The following is a 20,996-nucleotide window of genomic DNA, read 5'->3' on the forward strand; positions in this document are numbered from 1 at the left end:
GTTTGTCTCATTTCATTCATTTACATCTTTTTCGAACCTACGAGAGCGACTCTGATCCTGTTAACCACAGAGTTCATCTTGAGAAGATCACAGTTCGTCTAGTAAAATTTCCGTCTTTTAAGAGATCAAAAGTGTTACTTCTATGAAGAAGATTGTCTTTTGGGATGCGCCGTGTGGTCTGGTAAGTTGGCGGATGTTTTAGAGGTGTTTGCTGCCACCATCATCAGGCAGTAAGTAAGCCACACGCGAGGAATTGATTTCAGATGTGGGAACCGGTCAGACAAGGTAGACTCTTGGCCAGACCAGTGGGGAAAATGGTGAGGATCGGTTGATAACAAGGGAGTCAATGAATGTCGGTAACTTTTACCTGACTGCATGGCTTAACATCCCAGAAGACAGTCATCTAAATACTTACCACCATTAGAATCTCAAATCTCACCTTTCATAATTGCGTTCACAAGATTTCACCCCTGATCGATCTTGCATTATCACACCCTACTTCTTTATAATCTGCTTGATTGTTTCAGGGAAATCCGTGTTTATAGTTGATGTATTTTAAATCCTGTAGCCCCTTACTAGAAATGCGGTGCAAAAGCATACTTGTGCCTTCCTGTGTGCTTAATGGGTAGAATAATTCTTTGTGTAAAATAATTAAGATATGTAAAAAATAAGATGGTTGTTTCTGGGTTGTTGTGCTTTGTAGTCTGGTAGAAGTTTACCGACATTTCAGGCACCTTTGAAACGTCGATGCAACAGCTCAGAAGACAGCCATTTTCTTTTGTATTCCAGGTTAAGTTAACATCCCGGCAAAACTTTCATTTTGTCGGTCTGTTTTACATTTAATTGGGTTTAATCTGAAGGTTCTGTAGGTTTTATGTATCTGATGTAACAAGATGTTTAGGAAGACGTAAAGAAAGTGTAATGGTTTTATTTTCTGATACCCGTTACAAACAAACTAGGCCTGTCTCTAAGAAGGAAGACAGTTTGGTTCATATTTCATTGTAGGAATCCTGATGAATATTCCATGTTCTCGTTCATTCCATCTTTGGTGGTTATTTATGTGGTAGGATTTATGATGAAATGTTCTACACACTTCAGAAATATATTTAAAAAATTTGTCTTTGTTTTAAAATACCATAGATTTTTTTATTATTTGTATTTGAATCTTGTTCTCTGGTGTTCAAATGTGTATAAAAGCTTACAAATAATGCAAATTTAGCAGAATTGTAACTATTTTAACAAAGGATTGACTAGAAGTTCTCCTAACAGATTACAGGTATCAAATATTTGTGTTGGAGACAATGTGGTCATCATTTAACAAAGACCGTGGAACTGGTTAGTTGACATTGATGTCAAAAGCAATTCATTTTGTTAAAATACGTAGCTAAACATTAATTGCAAGCTGTGGCATTCTTATAAATCACTGTCCAGTGACATTTTTTGAAGGGGGAGGTACAGTACACATACTAAGTGAAAATTTTAATGCAAATATATGCATTTGCAGTAGAATGAAAATTATAAATATATACACAGAGTGGACAATGTGCAACTTTGTACTGCCTCGACGGAACAGAACTGTTTTTATTATTTTTTTCGTGCAACATTTATCTTTGTGGCCTATGTGAAATATTGTATTTCTGCATGACAAAAATTAAATTAGGATTTGCCACTGAAATTAAACCTACAAATTAAATTTTATATATTTTTTTTAATCTAAGAAATGTGAAGTAGATAAGAAACTGAGAAGGTTATATGACAAGGCAGGAAGTTCATGATTTATACAGTTCAGTTAATGCCGTGTCCCTGCAAATACTCCTAAGGTTAGAAAATGAGAAATGCCTACAGAATTTTAATGTGTAAGTTTCTTGGAAAGCAGTCCCATTTAAGGAGTTGTAGAGGAGAAATTGAACTGATTTCTAGAAAAGAAGATTATGTGGAAGTGAACTGGATTTAAGTGCCTGGGGATAATGTGTAATGGTGGGGTTAGATAATAGCATTGTTCTCACCATTAGTCCCACCCCAGTAATGTCTTATTTTTACATTGTGGCAATTGCATTTGTGAGTAATAGAATGTCACCTGTGGGTGGTAACAGTTCATTACAACACTGTCAAAAGCTGGTGGAATTAGTTGAGTGATGTCATCAATGAAAAGAAATTCATAAGATTGGTTTCCCATAGTTAAGGATGTCTTGTTACACAAATTGCAGCAACAGATTCATGCACAGCAGTTACCTCACGCCGCACACGGACCGTCTTTACCTATGGCTCCTCATCCTGGCCTTCCTGGCATGGGCCCAGGTGGTCTTCTAGCATTTGGAGGTGGTCTGGGGGCTGGTGCAGTTCCTGGGGCAGCTTCTGCTCCTCTCGCTGCAGCGGCGGCGGCGGCAGCAGCAGCCCAACAACAGCACCCGCTTCTTAAACCTGCTGACCTACACAACCCTCGTGACCCCAGTGATATCAAAGGCCCCAGCTCTTTACCAGAGGAAAGGCTGGTAAGTAAAAGGAAGGAATATAATTTTGAAGATTTCTGTCTTCATCGCCCTGATGACGGAGGCAGTATGACCTCAGAAACGTTGGTAAACTTCTACCATACTACACAGCGCAACAACCCAGAAGACAGAAATCTTCATACTCACCGCTTCACCCAAGTTTGTCTCACAAATTGTCCTGAGTGAGATATCCCTATCAAAATGGTGCGAGTTTTTTGTTGTTATACATGCACCCATTATCTTATGGATTCGCATAGGCTAAACAAAAATAGTGAAACTGTTGGCTTGCTGAGAGGTGCATACCATAACATGCTATACAACCATTTATTCTAATATATTAAGTCTAATCATGAGAACTTTTAAAAGTAATAAATGGTCTCTTATGATTAATTTCATTTGAGTATTCTTAAAAGTTTATTCTTGGACACCGTATCTTATGTTCTCCCATCGGTATTATGAATCGTATTTAATATCCATTCATTACAATAGTTTTAGTGTAATATTTACTTTTTTGCAATGGTGACAATTTCAAGGTGATAAAAAGTGTTAAGTGAATGTGAGCATGTATTTCCTTAATTGATTCATCTTGAAATATCATCGTGCACTTTATTGGTTGTTATTATCTTTCTGTACTTGAACTTCAGCTAATTACAGTTCTAACTGCTGAGACATGTTCTGTGCACATTTTCCGATTACACTCCACGCGCGCCAGATATTATTGTATTTAGTATTAATTCTAAATTTAATTATTGAAAAGGAAGCAGATATCATCTGTATATGTTTAAATAAATGCATGACGGTATTTTATTGATTAGCAATAACAATTATCCCTCTTTATTTTGTTCTCACTGTAAATTAGCGATTGAGACTAATGCATATAGAGGAGCTTAAATTGCATGTTTGACGATGATGGAAGAGCAAGTTTGCTGTTTGTAGGTGGATCATCTGTTCCAGCAATATAAACAGAAGGTTTACCTTTCTAATTTGGTTGCATTTGTTGTTTGATTATTGCGGATTACAACTTCTTTAGCATTTCTATTAGTATTATTATGTCAGTTTAAAAACCTTTGTCACCATTAGTACATTTGTATTAGCAGCGGTGTTATTAAAAGAACAGCGTAACTCTCGTTACACATTTGTGACCCGGTGTTGATTAGGGGAACATACTAGTGCAGATCATACTCAGTGAAATAATTTTCTTTTACATATAATCACAATTGACATATTTTTTGTATGAATATAAACAAAAATTAGTTGCCATCTGGGTATTTCAGATGAGTTTCAACCTTTAACTCCATCCACTAAATATGGGCCTGAATCGTACACTCATACTGTCAAGCATTTGGGGATAACAGGACATATCACACCTCATCTGTAAAAATTATTTACAACCTAAATATTTAGTTACAGATATAAAAACTTACTCAGATAAATGATTATTGGGTGGCTCTGTTTAGGTCACTAATATTCTGTTTCAGTAATAATTAATAATTCTTGGATTTTTAGGCGTGTTTATTGAATTGTTGTTGTTACGAGCAGCAGCTGCTGATTACAGTGTTCATGTTGTCTAAAGTGTTATCACTCACACACAGAAGATAAGCTGTAATCCTGCTCAAACCATAGACATCTGTCTCCATCTTTCAGTGTTGCAGTATCCTGTGTAGGTAGATTCCTTATGTTAAGCTCATCACTTATGAAAGGAGTCGTACCATATGTAGAAACAGATTTATAATTTCAGAAGCCGAAGATTACTAGTACTACTATTGTTACTGCTACTATCATCATTAGTTCTAGCACTCAGATGTGGTTGAGGGAGAGAGTGTTTATTAAGGTTCTTATTTTTAATTGCCCTCCACACACGCACGCACGCACATGCACAGAACTTAATGTAAGTCAAGTTTTTCTGAATTTACCTTCTGATATTACATGATTTTTTCCTTTTGCATATATGTATATTTATTATTATGTTCATGTGACTTTACAGTACAGATAGCCCTCGATTTACGCCGGGATGCGTTCCTGGACGAACCGACGTAAACGGAATCGGCGTAATTTGAAACTCTTTTATAATGTAAATCAACGGGAAGTCAATGACATGCATTCCCAGCACCCAAACATTGACGAGTAATATAATGGCATTACATTTAAAGCTCTGAAATAACGTAAATAAAGTAAAGGGAATTTAAAAAATATATTTTATGCACTTACAATCGGCAATTCGTAGGTCCCCGCGATTGACTGCGATTCTTTCATGTGATTGATGTGTACAGTCATCTCAGCTGTTATGCGATAGTTGCATTCATGTAAGACGCCGACCTATAGAAAATCGCGTAGTAAAAATAACCCCGGTACCTCCGTAGAGATTAAATTATTCTTTGAAAATTTAAAGCGCCAAGAATGAAATTGCATAAGAGCAAACTCGCATATGCAAAAGTTTGCATTTCACAAACAGCTTTTACCGATTCATCGATCTCATTGGAGCAAATTCGCGTTAACGAAACATACGTAATTGCAGAGATGACTGCATTTATAGTTTTTATTCAAAATCAGCGATGTAAGAATTACGATTTAGTATAAGAATCAGTACGAGATACATTGTAAAACGTTATAAATAATAGTAAAATACATTTTTTCACTTTTTGACTTGCTGGTTTCAAAATCGTCGTTATTCTGAACCGGCGCAAATCGAGGGCTACCTGTAGTTGTATGTTGTTATATTTTTAGTTAGATGTCCATGTTATTCTCATGTTTCAGCGGAGTTCTGTGTCCCCTGCGGAAAGAGAAAAGTACCGATCCAGGTCACCAGATGTGGAACATGACCTTAAGCGAAGGAAAGAAGACAAACTTGGTGGTCATGTTAGTTCACATTCTTTATTGAATATTGTTACCTACTAGAAGAATGTAAAGGAGACTTGCTAGTTGTATTTAAAACATGTTACTTTGGAGTATCAAAGTTCGGCATTTTTATTAATCATTGGACAATATTATTTGTGGTTCAGTTGAATGATTTTGTTCCTAAATATGAAATAGCATAAAAATTATTTCATTGCGCCCATAGAACAACTGCATGTTTGGTTGGCAGTGTCATTCAGCTTAAGCAATTTCTGTTAATAAGGTTGTTACACCATTTTAATATTTCAGAGGGTAGGAGTGCCTCTATTTGGGTTTTAATTTATTATCTGTGTAGCTTGTAGGCAGAATACTGTGTAAATGTCAGGAAGTCCTCTATTATTCTTCAGAAAGTGTGCTATTTTCAATTGATTACAGTAGATGCTGTCTGTCTGTTATTCTGTATCATACTTTGTGGTTCAGTTTGCATGAAGGTAGCATAAATACATGATGAACCAACAGCCCCTCTGTTCCACTCACATACCATCCTTCTTTTCTCCTTTCATCAACCCCCTTCCTCCTCCTCATACTCTGTTCCTTCTACCCTTATCCTGTAGTAATCAACAAGCAAAGCCTATAAAAATCTAACCCTAATACCAGAGTAATGCCCTGCCCTTTCCTTCTCACATTTCTCCCCTCTTAATCGATCTATCTCTTTATTTCAGTCACTTATTCCTATGCTGCTGTCCTTTTTTATTCTCTCTGTACCTTTCCGTCAAACTCTGTTGTCAATGCTGATCTTTTTTTCTTAACTCTGTACTTGCTTAATTCTCTCTTTCACTTGCTCTCACTCTACCATCACACTGCCCCCTCTTTTGTATCCCTTTCTTCATCAACCTTTTCTTCCCATCAGTGTATTAATCTTCTGCCTTTTTTATTATAACTTTTACCCATACTTCTCAGTGTTTTATCTTTATTTTGTGTCAGTATAGTGACTAGCTACGGGCTGGATGACCGGGGTTCGATCCCTGATGGGGGCGGAGGATTTTTTTTTTTTCCTCTAGCCTCTGCGTCCAGACCGGCTCTGGGGCCCACCCAGCCTCTTCTACAATGGGTACCGGGGTCCTTTCCTGGGGGTTAAGCCGGCTTTGCAGTGATAATTGTATTATGCTCCATGTTTCTAACCTAACAAAATGTGTCAAAATTGCCGATCACAAATGTTTTTAGGTATGTTTACAATTGAAAGTTACAAAACTGCACTTACCACGTTCATAATCAGGGCAGTGACTTATTGCTGGGATGATGATAGTAGTTAGCACCCCTGAAATGTTGGTAACCTTCTACCAGACCGCACTGTGCAAGATCCCAGATATTGGTTGTCTTGATACTTCTGATGTCCATATTACATGTTGGTCCTCCACAATAACTCTATGCATTGAATAAACAGATGCATTTTCGTATAAGTTGTTAATAGGTTTTATAGACAGTTTGTTAGAAATAAAACATTAAATCTTCTCCCTTAGTGAATGCCATTTATGACTGAAATAAATTTGTTTTGTTAAAAATATCCCACTTTCTTTCAGTGCGACTGAATTGGTATTTAACAGACGTGGAATAAATCCACTTCCCTCAGTAATAATAATTATAAAAATATAACAGTGGAAAATTGTTGGAACACAGTGCAGATTATAATCTGAATAAATTCTGTTATTTCTTCCAGTAATTACCTAAAGATAGAAATATAAGATGTCATGTTGTTGTAAGATGTGAGGTTTTCGCAGCGGTGAGAATGAAGATTTCTGTCTTCTAGGTTGTTGCGCCGTGTAGTATGGTTGATGTTAACCAACGTTTCAGAGGTCATCGTCCTGATGACGGAGGCAGTATGACCTCTGAAACGTTGGTAAACATTGACCAGACTACACAGCGCAACAGCCCAGAAGACAGAAATCTTCATGTCTTATTGTTCTTTCTCACTGACTTGCAGAGACATCGGAAGTGGTTTAATTTTGGCTTGGGTAAACTTTGCATATTAGGTAAAATGAATGTTGAAGGGTTACAGACAACTCGTTCTTCCTCTGTATCTCACTGTCCCTTGTGACCCAGAACCACTCCACTTTATTTCAGGATGACATATGCTTGCATTTTAAATTATTCAGAAACATTTGTCTCTTTTTTATTTATTTTAAGGAAAATAGGCATGTTTAATATAAAGGCTATCTATCCTTTTTTAAACTAAAATATGTTTGAAATGAATGAACAAACCCTTCACTTCTAACTGTTGGAAAATGGGTAGAGTTTGGGGATGAAGTTACCATGGAACTTGTTTCACATGACTTTAACTATAGGTTCGGAATGTGGTCCTGAGAGGTAGACTTTTTTACAGGTCAGTAGGAACTCTGGGGGAATATAGTTTGACAGGACAATGGCTGAATATCCATTGTAAATCAGACTTCATAAGTTCAGGTGAAAATGCTTTCTATTTATTCCTTCTCCTTCTCACTCTTTTAACAAGTGTGCCTGTATTCCATCAATTCGCTCTATCTCACTCATAGCATTTTCCCACTTTATCCTAGCATCTCTCTTGACTGGCAGGGTGATTGAACGCTGACCCTCACTCACTGCTCATCCATCCAGATGCCAGATTTTTTTCAAGAGCAATATTCAGGTGGTGTGAGAGGGAGATTGCCAGGCATTCATGTCCAGTTCACATATTCTCAGTTGCTTGCTTGTCTACCAACCTAGCTGGATGACTGAACCAGTTACAATTTCCTCTTCTGATGCTGCGAAAATTTGATCAGTCTCCATTTCCTCTCTCTCATAGAGCCTTGCCCTGTTATTGCTCTTGCTTGCAAGCACTGTGCACTGCTTTGCTTGGTTGATGGATTTGTATAAAAAACAAACAGTGCCAGAGCCTGCATGTGCGCTAGCCGTCCGATAGATGGCTGGAGGACCAAGCTATCGAAGCACAGGCAGAGCAAGCAGACAACCTTGTTACGGAAATGAGGTCCCAGTACATTTAACAGTCCAGTTAGGGGCTTAGAGGGTGTTAGCTAAAGAGAGGGTTGAAGGGAAGGGGTTGTGGAAAATGATGTAAAGTAAAGGGATTGCCTGTGGGTGCTGTAGGACCTGTCCATTGCTCGGGAAAACAAAACTGAAACCGTGTCCATCCAAATTCAATTTATGTAAATCAATACTTCATAACGCTCACTTTATATGCATAATATAATGTGTGCATTTTTCTGTCCTCCCCTCCATTATCTTTATCTCTGTGTCTCATTTCCCTTTGTGTTGTGATAAATAAATCATAAATGACTACGCTTGCAGCTGTGCATAGCAAAAGCTATGTGCCTACTGTAATATTGTACTGTTTCTAATTTCAAGTATGAGTGTAGGAGGAGGTTGCATTCTTTCAGTCGTTGATTTGTGTTATATTAAAATGACTTGTTGATTTATAAGGTTTTTTTTTAATGACAGGTGAGATTCTGTTCCATGTGCCAGAGTTTGTCATGAATAATTATGAAGGTTTTTCTGTAAAATCTCAGTTCTGTATTTTGTAGAGTACCTGTATTGACAACCAGGTGTGCACAGTTAAATTTTTGTGTATTTATAGATGAGACAGTTGTTATTTATGCACATTTTCCATCTCCTTTCATACAGGATTTATGACCAAATTCAGTTCTCCTTTTAAAATTCTCTGTTATTAACTGCTGGACTTCACTTTGAAAATAAAACATTTGTTGTAGAATGTGAGCGTGATGAAATTATGGCTTGTACTCTTCTTGCAATTGTTGAAATAACTATATTTTAATCTTTGTTTTCTCTTTTTTAATTTATCTCCCTGCTGTACATATTGTTTCATCACTATAAACGTGTAGCATTTTTAAGTGCCTGCAACATTTTTTTGTTGCCTTTTCACAGCAAATATGTTGTTTATTCTTTGTTCTTAAACTGTGGCATCTGTTTTTTGACAAAAGAACAAAGTGTTGCTTCAGTAAAATATTTTGCTATTATAAAAGTTATTATTTGAACTCATGCTGTCATGTGTTCAATATGCATTTCTTACCAGTGCTGCCACCTGTCAGATGAAATAGTTTGATCACTTTAATCTCATGCTTCAGACTGTTTACTTTATTGTCATTGTTATGGATTAGCAGTTAAAAGTATGTAATTATAAATTTTTGAAGTGCACTAGAATTTAGGAAAATTAAATTGTTACACTGTTCAACCTCTGATCTTTTTCTGCTCACAGGAAAGTGATGGAGAGAAGAGTGACCAGGACCTGGTTGTTGATGTAGCCAATGAGGTGTGCATTTCTGTTATTATTTCATGTCCATTTAATTTTTCTTTACTTAATAGCTTGTAGCACCAGAATATAAAATACTCTCTGTTGACACCACTTATCATATTAATACGTTTTAAATAATATAGTTCTCTAAGGATAAGTGAAAGGAATGGAAGAAAGTTCCTTCAATTTCACTTCTTTTATGAGCCATCCATTAATCTTTACATTGAAAACAGTAATTTTGCTCATTTTCTATGGGCGTGTAACTTAACATCTCATCATTACTGAAGAACGTAGATTAGTAATGTCAGAGAACAGGCTGTAGAGGAGAATATTTAGGCCAAAGACTAAGAAAGTGAGTATGCATAAGAGAGATGAGAAATGCCTACACAGTCTCAGATGGAAAGCCTGAAGGAAAAGTTGACTTGAGAGATCTAAACATAGGCAATGTGTGTCTTAGAGAAATAAGGCTTGATGCAGATAGGTAGTTTGGGATTACTATATGTGTTTATCTGAAACAAAAGAATGGTGTGAATTAAACAGTAAATAAATGTCAATATTCTGATTTTTAAATTGGTAACTTTGGTTTCTTGCTCTTGGAGGATTTATTAAATATATATCAGTGTGAAAAGCATTAGCAAAACATTGATGTTAATTCAGAGAAGTCTTTTGCTCCTCTAACAGTGTTTTTTTACAGGACCCATCATCTCCACATCCAAATGGTGAACATCCTGGAGACATCCGAGAGAATGGGGAAAAAGGTGGAATAGGCAGCATTAAGTCGGAGCGCCCACCTAGCCGGAGTGGGTCCAGCTCCAGCCGCTCTACTCCCTCCCTGAAAAGTAAAGATGTAAGATCTTGGCACCTACCTGCAGGGCCCTCATCATCACAGAAATCACATGCAGGGTTATGGTTTCTATTTAAATACCAACAATATTTCTCCTTACCACTGATTTTATAATTATGATAATGAGATTACAGAATTGGCAGTAGTCTTACTAATTCTTCTGAAGTTATGTCTAAATGTGGGTGTTGCCTTATTAATGTAAATATAGATTATTAATAATAGGTAAGAACTGTTCTGGATATTTTGTATGAGAGTCATACCAAGAAAATTATTAAGGAAGCAAGTGCAATTTCTCATATATTATGCGTATGTTCTTTTCCTTTACTTAACTTGCCAGGAACTCGGCCTTGTTCCGTGTCAGAATGAATTCTGAGCATCTCTTGGACAAAAATTGCAGTTTCTCATATATAGTGGCAATACAATGTTTCCTTCTTTTATCTCTCTTGTGTTTGTTGTGAGGATCAGTGCAGTGCAGTCATGTTTTTATCTGACAAAATATAGCATTCTCCTGACAGGTGCACATAAATTATTATGACTCATCCTCCCAAGCACGTGTATGTGTGCGTGTGCACACATGCATGCTTACATTCCTGGGGCTGGCCATGCAGAGCCACTTTCTCTAATCACCATTGCTGCCCAGCATATGAAAAGAATTTCTTAAGTCAGTTTTATTGCAGTTAGCCTGATACATGTTAATAATTTATTAATACAGTCTATGGGGCCAACTTGCATCTTGCATCTTGCCAGTATGTTATTTAGTCTGAAGGTTTCTGACACTGGTATGATATAATATGTAAAATTGTTCTTTTGGACTTATTCATCATCTGAATTATAAAATAATACAACTACAGAAGCTGGATTCTGCTTCTGTCTTCAGGTGAAAGGTGGGAAATTAGAAAGCCTGTTGGTCAGGCCCCCTGATTTTGCTGGCCTCAGTGTATTATTTAATATGGATCTGATGTGTGATATGCCTATCATACCCACATTTAGGCATTTTGGACTGGGTTGTGTTTGCTGGAAAATCCGTGAGTTCATTAGAATTGGTAGTCTAGGTGTATTTCATTAATGTTACGTATATACACTTGTGGCATTTATATTAGCCATGCATATGAAGGCACCACTCCAGATATTTTTTCTCTGTAGTATTTATTTCTTAATCATTATCGTTATTGAAGATTTCTGTCTTCTGGGTTGTTGCACTGTGTAGTCTGGTCGATGTTTACCAATGTTTCAGAGGTCATACTGCCTCCGTCATCAGGGCGCCCTGATGACGGAGGCAGTATGACCTCTGAAACGTTGGTTAACATCGACCAGACAACACAGCGCAATAACCCAGAAGACAGAAATCTTTATACTCACCGCTGTGAAAACCTCAAATCTTACATTATCATTATCCATTGACGTTTATGGAAGACGTGCTTAATGTAACATTCTTCATTCTTCCCTAATTTCCTGTAAGTGCTCCTCTTTTATGTATGTTCAGTCTTTCTGTAGTCTCTCCTGTGTATCTTCCTGCTCATAGTCTTTCCACTTTGCTTCTGGTCTTACATATTATCATTAAACTTTTTTTAACCTCTCAATTATCTCTCTTATTTGTGTTTTCTGTTAGATTTTGCAAAATGTTTCTCTTTTCATATCTGGTCATTTTTTGCTTTTATGTTTCTAATATTTATATATGCTAGCACTTACCTTTCTGCTACACATAATAATTGACTGTATTGTCATTTTTTTATCTGAAGTTCATATTTACTCTTCAGTAGCTGGAGTTTTTCAAAGCCTGTGTACACTTTTGTTTCGGTATAAATGCCCCATATTACTGGTCAAATTTGATTTGTCAGTATCATCCTGTAGGAGTGTTAAATCTTTAATACAGGAAGAAACTGACTTGGACCTGTTTTACTGGTAGTTTAGATTTTCATGCTTAACTTATTGAGACATTCTTTGTAATGTCATTATGCTTACAGATGTGTATTACATTTATCAAACTTGTACATGAGATGATGATTGGCAGCATAATATACCATTGTTCGTAGTTAAAAAGGCATTAATTGCCAAGATAAATAATCCATCCTTATGCATTGTGTAGAAATTCTAACCTTGTCAAAATTTTGGTTTTGTTATAAAGGTTTGTAGCAAGCACATATGTTAGTCTCCTCAGTCTGTGCAAGACATCTCTTTAAATGCTGCTGAATATATTGTAGCAGTTCTTAAGTTCTTTCGAAGCTTCTTCTGAAAATGTGCTGTGTTAATGTTTTGCTCCCAACTTTCCTCTAAAAGTAGCGTTGTTCAGTTTATTTTCTGCTGAAAATTCTATATTTGATTACTGACTTTGTCAACCTTTTCTTAACAGTGGCTCTCATTCAATTTCAAAATGCATCTTGCATAACCAGAATGAATTCACCTCATCTTGTTCTTACAATTTTTCACTTTACTTCTCTCTGGATGGGTAATGTTTTAGCTTAAAAGTCTGTGTCTTTTTGGATCTTCTCTCATACCATCATGTTAAACTTCAGTGTACAGCATTTACATCTGACATAGAAAAACTTTATTCTGTAATGTTTTATTTTAAATAACTGACATATGAAAAGACTTCCGAAGTAGTACCATGCCAACAGGTACAGTACTTATTTTCCGAACCTAAAACATTCGTTGAATGGTATGTAAATAGTCCAGTACAAAAATGGTTTTGTGTGACAGGGCTCAGTGAAATTTTTCATATATTAATAGATGTGGAAAATAACTGGCGTGACGATTGAAGTTAGAGGAGGACATAGGAAACAGGACACCAAATTGATTATGACATTGAAATAAAATTTTACTCTCCTCCGGTGTTACGTAATGTTAATTTCTTACTTTTTTTTTGTTTTATAGGTACGGTATAGTATAATACACTAAAAATTAATGAATAGGCAGAATACAAAGCAATCTTATTTATGGCTTTAATATGGAAAGATCTGATGATCTTCAAGCTTATTTCCCAGTAGATCTGTGATCACACAGGCACACAGGTAGCCAGGTTAATCATCATCTACAGCTGTTTGGTTTGTAACTTGCCTTAATTGGTGGCATTTCATATTTGTATTTATAAAATTTCAAGATAAAATATTGAACTTATTGAACTGACTTTTGTTGGTTTTAGATCACCAGTTGGATGTATATATTAAGCTCCACAACATATTCTGTAGCTCCTTATCAGTTTAGTTTTGTGAATTTTTATGACAGTATAAAATTCATATTCTGAGGTTTGAAAATGTTTGGATTGTTCCTTGAAGTAAAAATTAACTAATTCCAAGAAACAGTGTCATTCATGAGAAGTTGGTAGTTACTTAGGTAGTTGAGAAATTCCCCATCTTTTATAGACCCCCAAAGATTTTACTGTGTTTACAGCATCCAGGTCACACCTAGTTTCTAAGATCTGTTTTGATATTATCTTACCATCTATGCCTATGTCTCCCAAGTGGGCTCTTCCTTTCAGATTTTGTGTATTTTAATCTTTAGAGTTTAAAGAGGAGATGGGACAAGAAAAGCTTCTGAACTGAAAAGTAGTGAGCATTATCTGAATCTAAAATATACTTAATTTGAAACAAAATTTTTAAAAAAGTATTGAATGATGCAAATTCAAGATGTGTCATAATAACAACTCTGTACTGATAATTATGCATCATTTTTTTTTTGTCAGGTGAGTATGTAATTTACTGCTTCATCAGATTATTGAACAAAGTAGAGCACATGATTGATTATTTTCTATTTAAGATACATCATGGTTTAATTCATGGTAAGTTGAGGTTATTTGAAGTGTTGTGTGCCTGTTACCATCACTGATTAGGCTGCTTAACTGTTCCAGTTCCAAATAATTTTATTGTATTTCAGGAAATTTTTAAGTGTTCAAAATTGTCTCACTTGAAGTGGGACAGTTTTGAAAACTTCAAAATTTGTGAAATCTAATTAGAAAATTTCTAAAACTGGTCATTGCATTCCATACACTGATGTCTCAGACTTTTTGTTTCTTTTGGGTTGATACTTATGAAGTATTTTTAGAATACATGAATTCTCAGTTCTTCATATGTGTATTTAAAATCAAATTAATCTAGACTTCTCTGACAAAACAGGTTTTTTAAAATAATTCAGTAACATATATTCATTACTGTGTGTTATGCTTGGATACAAACTCGGAATGTAACTGGATCAAGTTACAGACCACATTTCATTCTCACATGTGACTGGTTGCCTGTGCCTTTTATAGGTCTACTGCCCAGAAAATAAGTCCCAAGTTTGTCAGCTCTCATGTTATAAATCTGTAAATATGGTTATACTGGTAACTGTGTACTCAATCAGCTGTGTGTAAAAAGGATGTAAACCTTACTCGAAAAACAACAACCATTATTATTTTGCATAACATTTCATAAAATGTTGTGTGTAGTTATAACTGCTTTTAATTGCTTTCTTTAAACTGGAAAAAAATCTTGCATTAAGTTTAGACTGACTGATTCATAATTGTAAGTTTGCATGATGATCATCATTCAGCTAAGTCAACAGTTATGCTTCCTTCTTTGCTTTTACTATAAGTCAGCTGAAATATAAAGTTGGAGCGTTTTATCTCTTCTGTGGGTGGGATGCATAATAGTTGCTGATACTTTTATGTCACAGGATTTGTTTAATTGTGATATTTAACAAAAATATTAAGGTTGCTTACTTTACCACTGAATTCACACATTTTCTTAATACTTTTTTATGTTTTGTTAACCACTGTGATTTTTCTGAAACATTCTAATATTTGATTTGAATTGTAAGCTGTAACTAACATTGTCTGTAGTGAATGTGGCCAGCAGATTGTGCTGGAAGGTTCTTCATGTTTTCAGTTTTTAAGAGCACAAACAATGTTTTGTAAGGTATTAGGTGTGCTTTGCTCATCACAGACTGTATTAAGTAAATATTCTTCTAATACATCCGCAATGTTCCATGGCACTTCTAAAAAGCTCGTAAGTTATAATAATTTAACTAAGGTACACATATTTTATTTCTGGCATTTGAGCACGCATTGAAGACTTTATGTAAAACACATGCTCTTGTTTATGAGTTTGTTAGTTTACCAGTGATTGTGTAGAGCAGTGGTCCCCAACGCGGTGCCCGCGGGCGCCAAGGCGCCCGCCAAGGCTTTTTATGAGTGCCTGCGTTGTTACGGAAAGAGGTTATACTGAATAATGAAGGCCATTCCACCGTGAACAATATAAAATCAAAGCACAGATCTCGACTTACTGACGTCCATCTTGATGATTGTTTGCTTGCAGCAACATCATCCTACACTCCCAAATTTGAAAAACTGGCCAATGAAATGCAGCGCCAAACATCACACTAACTTCCCACTTGAGTAATAATAATTGTACTTATAAAACTACATATTTTTGATTGCATGGTTTCTTGTTATCATTAAACGTCATGTTGTTTTGTGTATTATTTGGTGTCCATATCTTATTTGTCCAGAGAAAAGAAAATTTGGCTTTGTTAATTGGTTGGTGCCTGCCACGATCTCATAAACTCTCAAATGTGCCCATAGGCACAAAAAGGTTGAGACCACTGGGTTAGTGAGTTATGTTTCCAACCTTGCCATGATAGCATTGTACGATGAGAAGACTAAAACATGTCTCTTTCAGAATTAATTTTAATCAGATGGTTTTTTATATTATCCTCTGTTCCTATATGGTGCATGCAGCTATCTTTCATGATTCCTTGAACATGTGTAGATTGTTTGCCATTAATTTCTTTACCATATAATGCTGCAAGCTGTTTGCATGATGTTAGAGAAAGGCTGGGCTGATCCTGGGAGTGCATATGTTAAAAGAACTGCATTCTTACGTTATAGACTTTTGAGGGGTTTAAATTCAGGCACATATTTTGCAGTCTTCTGCCTGTTACTGTATTAGTAATAAATTATACATTTCTCTTAAAACTAAAAGACTCATGAAAAGTGTGAAACTATTGCTTGGTCATGAGTACATAAATATTAAGTTACAGTGTCTGATATTGTGTGTGATATTGTGATGTGGTTGACAATGCAAATAGGAGTTTGGATCTGATCCTAAAGATGTCACAGTAAAGCCTTCTGCATAGTGAATAGTAATTTAGGATTTTGGCTTTTATTGACTAACCTTCATGAGAATGTGTTGTTTTATGACATCACTCAGTTTATACATTTTGAGTATTAGGACATGATTCAGTATCTTTAGGATGTGTTCTCCAAACATGTTCTTTGTAACAGATGTAGCATGTCACTGAGGGTTTAAAATGGCTCGGAGAAAAAGGCTTATAGGACGATGTTGATAAGATTGCAGATAGGTGAACCAATATAAGGAAGTTAATCATGGAAACTTAATATACTGTTTCTTATACTGCAGTAAATAATACTAACAGTAGCAAATCTTGAGATGTTACCTCATGGCTACACCTTAATGTGGCTTCATTTACTGATGAAGGTCAATGCAACTGTCACTTCCTGGCTCACTCTATAAATCAATAAAATTGACTTACTTATGTTATAGTAGCTTCTGCGAGGAGCCAGGAAGTGAAAGTTTCATTTAACTTAACCAGTGAATGCATTGTATATCCAGTTCAACAAAATCTAGTGTACTTGAAATTTACTCAGTCGCTAAGCTATGAACTTATTGTTTTAAGGATTAATCTTGATTCCTGTTTAGAAAGTTACTGAAATTTCAAAATACCAGGAATGGGAATGTGAGGCATTGAAGTAGGGTTGTTCTGTTGTTGGACCTGTCATAGGCCGACAAGCCCTCCACGCCAGTGTCCAAGGTCACGACCCCAACCTGTTCCGGAGCGCCCACGCTGCCTGGCTCCAGTGGAGTGAAATCTGCCGTGCCCGGAGTAGTGCTCCCCCCGGGGGCATACCCCCCCTTCTCCCTGGTGGCTGGGGGAGTTGGGGGCTCCCGAAGCAGTGACACTAGCCCTTACAACAGTGTGGCACCCTCCCCTTACTCCAGACCACCTATGGTAGGATTTCAGAGAGAATAGTTTCCCTCTATTTTTGGAATCAGAACTTTATAATCGGGCCTTTCCACTTAATGTTCTGTGGATTGTAAACTTGTTTACTTGAATCCAGTCAATATACTTTTGGGTTTCTAAAAGCATGCCAGTCATCCATGAAGTAGGTGAGTAAGATTCAGTGGTTAAAAGTGATCCTGTAAAGTTAAACATCAGTTTTGTCTTTGTGCTGATCCTTCATGCAGAAGAAATTTTACTTCATGTAGTATTGTGCCTATTTGCTATTACTACTTGATAAAATATTTGTCTTGTTAGGTGTGTATTTTCTGTTGTTTTTCACTGTATAGTTACTTGCATGTTCATTTCCTTAGAGTAAATGCTAGTATGTTTGAGGTTTGATATTTGTGACAAATGTAAAACAGTAAAAGAAAGTCATATTAATATAGTGCAAAGATGAAAGAGCAATTTGTTTTCAGTGTTGTTCATTGTAAATAATAGCTCTTATTTATAATTCAGAATCATTGTATAATTCATGGGTGTGTCTGTCCCATAATTTCACTATTGCAACTTCAGAATTTGGCGTTGTTTTTAGTACTGCATTTGGTTTTTACAGTTCCCTTGAAAATTGGTTTTCCTGTACAGATCACAGTATGCTACATTGCCTAGTTTTAGCTTGAACAATCATGTTCTATAGAGGACATTAAAACATCCATATAACAAAATTAACTGGGCACAGATTTTATATAAAGGTTCCAGGATATACATATGAGATTTCAGGGTATTCTTTGTAATGTGGGTGAATTTACATGATAGACATACAATTCCAAATAAATATTCATAATTTCTCAGCTTTGAAAACTGGAATCAGATAAAATGCATATGATGGTTACTTGGATTTAAGTAAATATAGTATATAATTATTTTGCTTGTATTTTTTATTACATTCTGTGCTAGCTGATCCTTTGAAAACATGTCTAATGCTCTTTGTAGTGTAATAGATAAGAGATGGGGCATGCAAGACAGTTTTCTTAAACTGAAAGGTCTGAAAGTTTTTGGACTTCATAAAGTCAGTTTGTACTAAAGAATCATTCTTAATGTCAGTCACTTTTTTCATGTATGACTTGAATTATGCATATGTATTGGATCTCTGGCTTAGTGTGTTATTTTAAAGACTGCATGAAGATATTTGTTGAAAATTTGTTCTAAGTCTGTCATGTAATACCTCAGGCCAGGCAGCATGTCCTTTATCCCCAGCCTAAAATTTGGTAGTAACTTTGACATCATCCAGTAATAAAATCAGAAATGTTTTGTGCTGTGGATTGAGGTTTACCTGTGGGATGTGTGCTTGTTTACATAGTGATTCCCTTTCTAAATTTAATTAATCAGTTTGTAAGAAATTTTAATATATATTTATGTCATTGTTGTATACTGCATGTGGCAGATAGTTCTCTAAATTGAGTTCAGAAGCTGGCCTTCCTTCCAGTTATTTCATAGTTCCTCCATCCCTCCTGACAAATACTGGCATAATACCTTCATAAGTCACTATAAATCTTTTTTTCCACACTTCACAGTTCATATTTTCCTAACATACATTATCTTCGTGAGACATTTGGCAAGTTGGACGTAGAACATAAAAAGAGATGTAAATGGAATGGAACTTTTTTTGAGGGGTGAACTGCCTACTCTCTAAAGTACCAAATTTAAAATTTCTTTGTTGCTGAAAGAAATTTATTTTGAAGTATCTCCCTGATCTTGTGAACCAACTAATACTTGTTTGAAACAATGTTAACCAAAAATGTTTAACTGCAATTTGGTAAAATAACAGCTACTGAGTATATAGTGCCCCATTTTGGAAGAATGCTTAGGATTCAAAGTGTTTCACTTGTTGCAAGTGGTTATTATGATTTAATGGAATTCTGGAACATTTGACTTTCATAAACAACAAATTGTATAGCGGGTATGTTCAAACATGGAGACTTCAACTTTATGTTGAATATAGCTTTGACTCCTGGCCATGTGTTATAAATTAGTTGAATTTTATAGTTGAAGTCTGTTGGTTTCTGACAGTGGTGCATTATAATCTGTTAAAATGATTAGTAGGATTGAAGTTTGTATATTCATAAGTATGAAGGTGGCTGTCTTCTAGGTTGTAGTGCCATGTAGTCTGGTAGAAATTTACTGATGTTTCATAGGTGTTTGCTGCCTCCATTATCAGTGTGGTGATTGCCCTGATGATTTCAGTAGCAAGGACCTCTGAAATGTTGGTAAATTGTACTTCATAGTGCTACAACCCAGAAGACAGCCACCTTTTATAAAAAGTTTTTCTGGGCTTTGCCCATCATCAAAATTAAAAATAAAATACTTTTCAGAAGTTGGATCTTCTTCCATCTTCAGGTAAGAAGTAAAGGCCAGAACCTCTAGCTGTTGGCCCTCCTGATTGAACTAGCCAGGCAACCCAACATGTAGGTTTTCCGTTCTTTGCTTTTTACTGAAAGGTGCAATAACAGCTAGCTTTAAAAACATTGTATATTTATTTCTGTTCTCATTTAGATGATGACCAGAATAAAAAAAAAACATTTTACAGAATTTCATAGTGTTTGCAATAGAATATTCCAGAAAATCAGTATCCTCTAAATCTGCTTCAAGCTTTAACAGTCATTTTCTGATAATTAGCTCAGCATATAGAAAGTAGTTTATGGGATATGTGTTTTGTCAGAATTTGGAATAGTCTGAAAAGATCACAGTAAATGTAAAGTTTATTCCTGATGCTTATGTAAGTATTGCATTATTTAGAATTATGGGGAATAGAGGTGAGTGGTTAGCATCACACCCTGGCTTTTTTACCCCCTGAGGAAGGAAACCAGGTTCTCATTGGGTGGAAGGTTGGGTGGGTTTGAGAGCTTGCTAGGAATCAAACCCTGGCCATACAGCTCATAGCCTTGACACTAATCTTAATGACCTATCCTGGCTTCTAAAATAATCATAGAATGAGTGAAATTCCAGAGTGAGGGTCTAAAAATATAAATCACACGTGGTAGGCGTCTTTGTATAGTGCTATTAAAATAAAACCGTTGTTGTCACTGATTTCATTCTAGAATAAGGGTCTAAATATATAAATGAAGAAACTTTGCATGTTAGACATCTTCACAGACTTTCTCTTCTTTTCTTAATTTGTTCATTGTTCTGTGTTAATCTTATTTTGTGCTTTATGTTGTATACACAAATGCACATAACTCATGTTTACTCATATGCATACAGTATACCTTGGCTTTGATAAACGTGGAACCTGACAGTGCAATTGGAATTATAAATATATGTTTATGCATATGAGTATGCAATGTATTTTGAACAATATGTATCATAAATTGAAGAGCATCTTAACTGATTTGGGAAGGTACAAAGAATGTTGGCTGAACATGCTTACTTATCTAACTTTAATGAGTATTGTAGATACATAGATTTTTTTCTTGGTTCAATTTAGTTTTGCTTTATACTTATTTCATTTGCCCTTAAAAGGGTTAAGCATGATTTTTAATTCTTGCCTTTCTCCTGACAG

At 35.7% G+C, this 20,996-nt stretch overlaps 1 protein-coding gene across 6 annotated transcripts in view; it reads left to right on the forward strand.

Moving 5' to 3' along the window:
* Positions 1-20,996, forward strand: part of LOC110836620 (protein groucho-like) — a 166,001-nt gene that overhangs the window by 132,582 nt on the left and 12,423 nt on the right. For 5 of the 6 annotated variants that reach the window (XM_087350319.1, XM_022078017.2, XM_022078021.2 and 2 more), the window contains 5 exons: positions 2,208-2,492; positions 5,244-5,345; positions 9,568-9,621; positions 10,298-10,450; positions 17,222-17,449. In XM_087350319.1, coding sequence (XP_087206445.1) covers positions 2,208-2,492; positions 5,244-5,345; positions 9,568-9,621; positions 10,298-10,450; positions 17,222-17,449 — 822 coding nt within the window. The remainder of the gene's footprint in view (positions 1-2,207; positions 2,493-5,243; positions 5,346-9,567; positions 9,622-10,297; positions 10,451-17,221; positions 17,450-20,996) is intronic. The other variant, XM_087350336.1, reaches the window with a different exon arrangement.

This window comes from Zootermopsis nevadensis, unplaced genomic scaffold (genome assembly GCF_977971745.1).
Source record: "Zootermopsis nevadensis isolate Lab colony 2312 unplaced genomic scaffold, Znev_1.0 Znev_ptg000002l, whole genome shotgun sequence".
Classification (NCBI taxonomy): Eukaryota; Metazoa; Arthropoda; class Insecta; order Blattodea; family Termopsidae; genus Zootermopsis; species Zootermopsis nevadensis.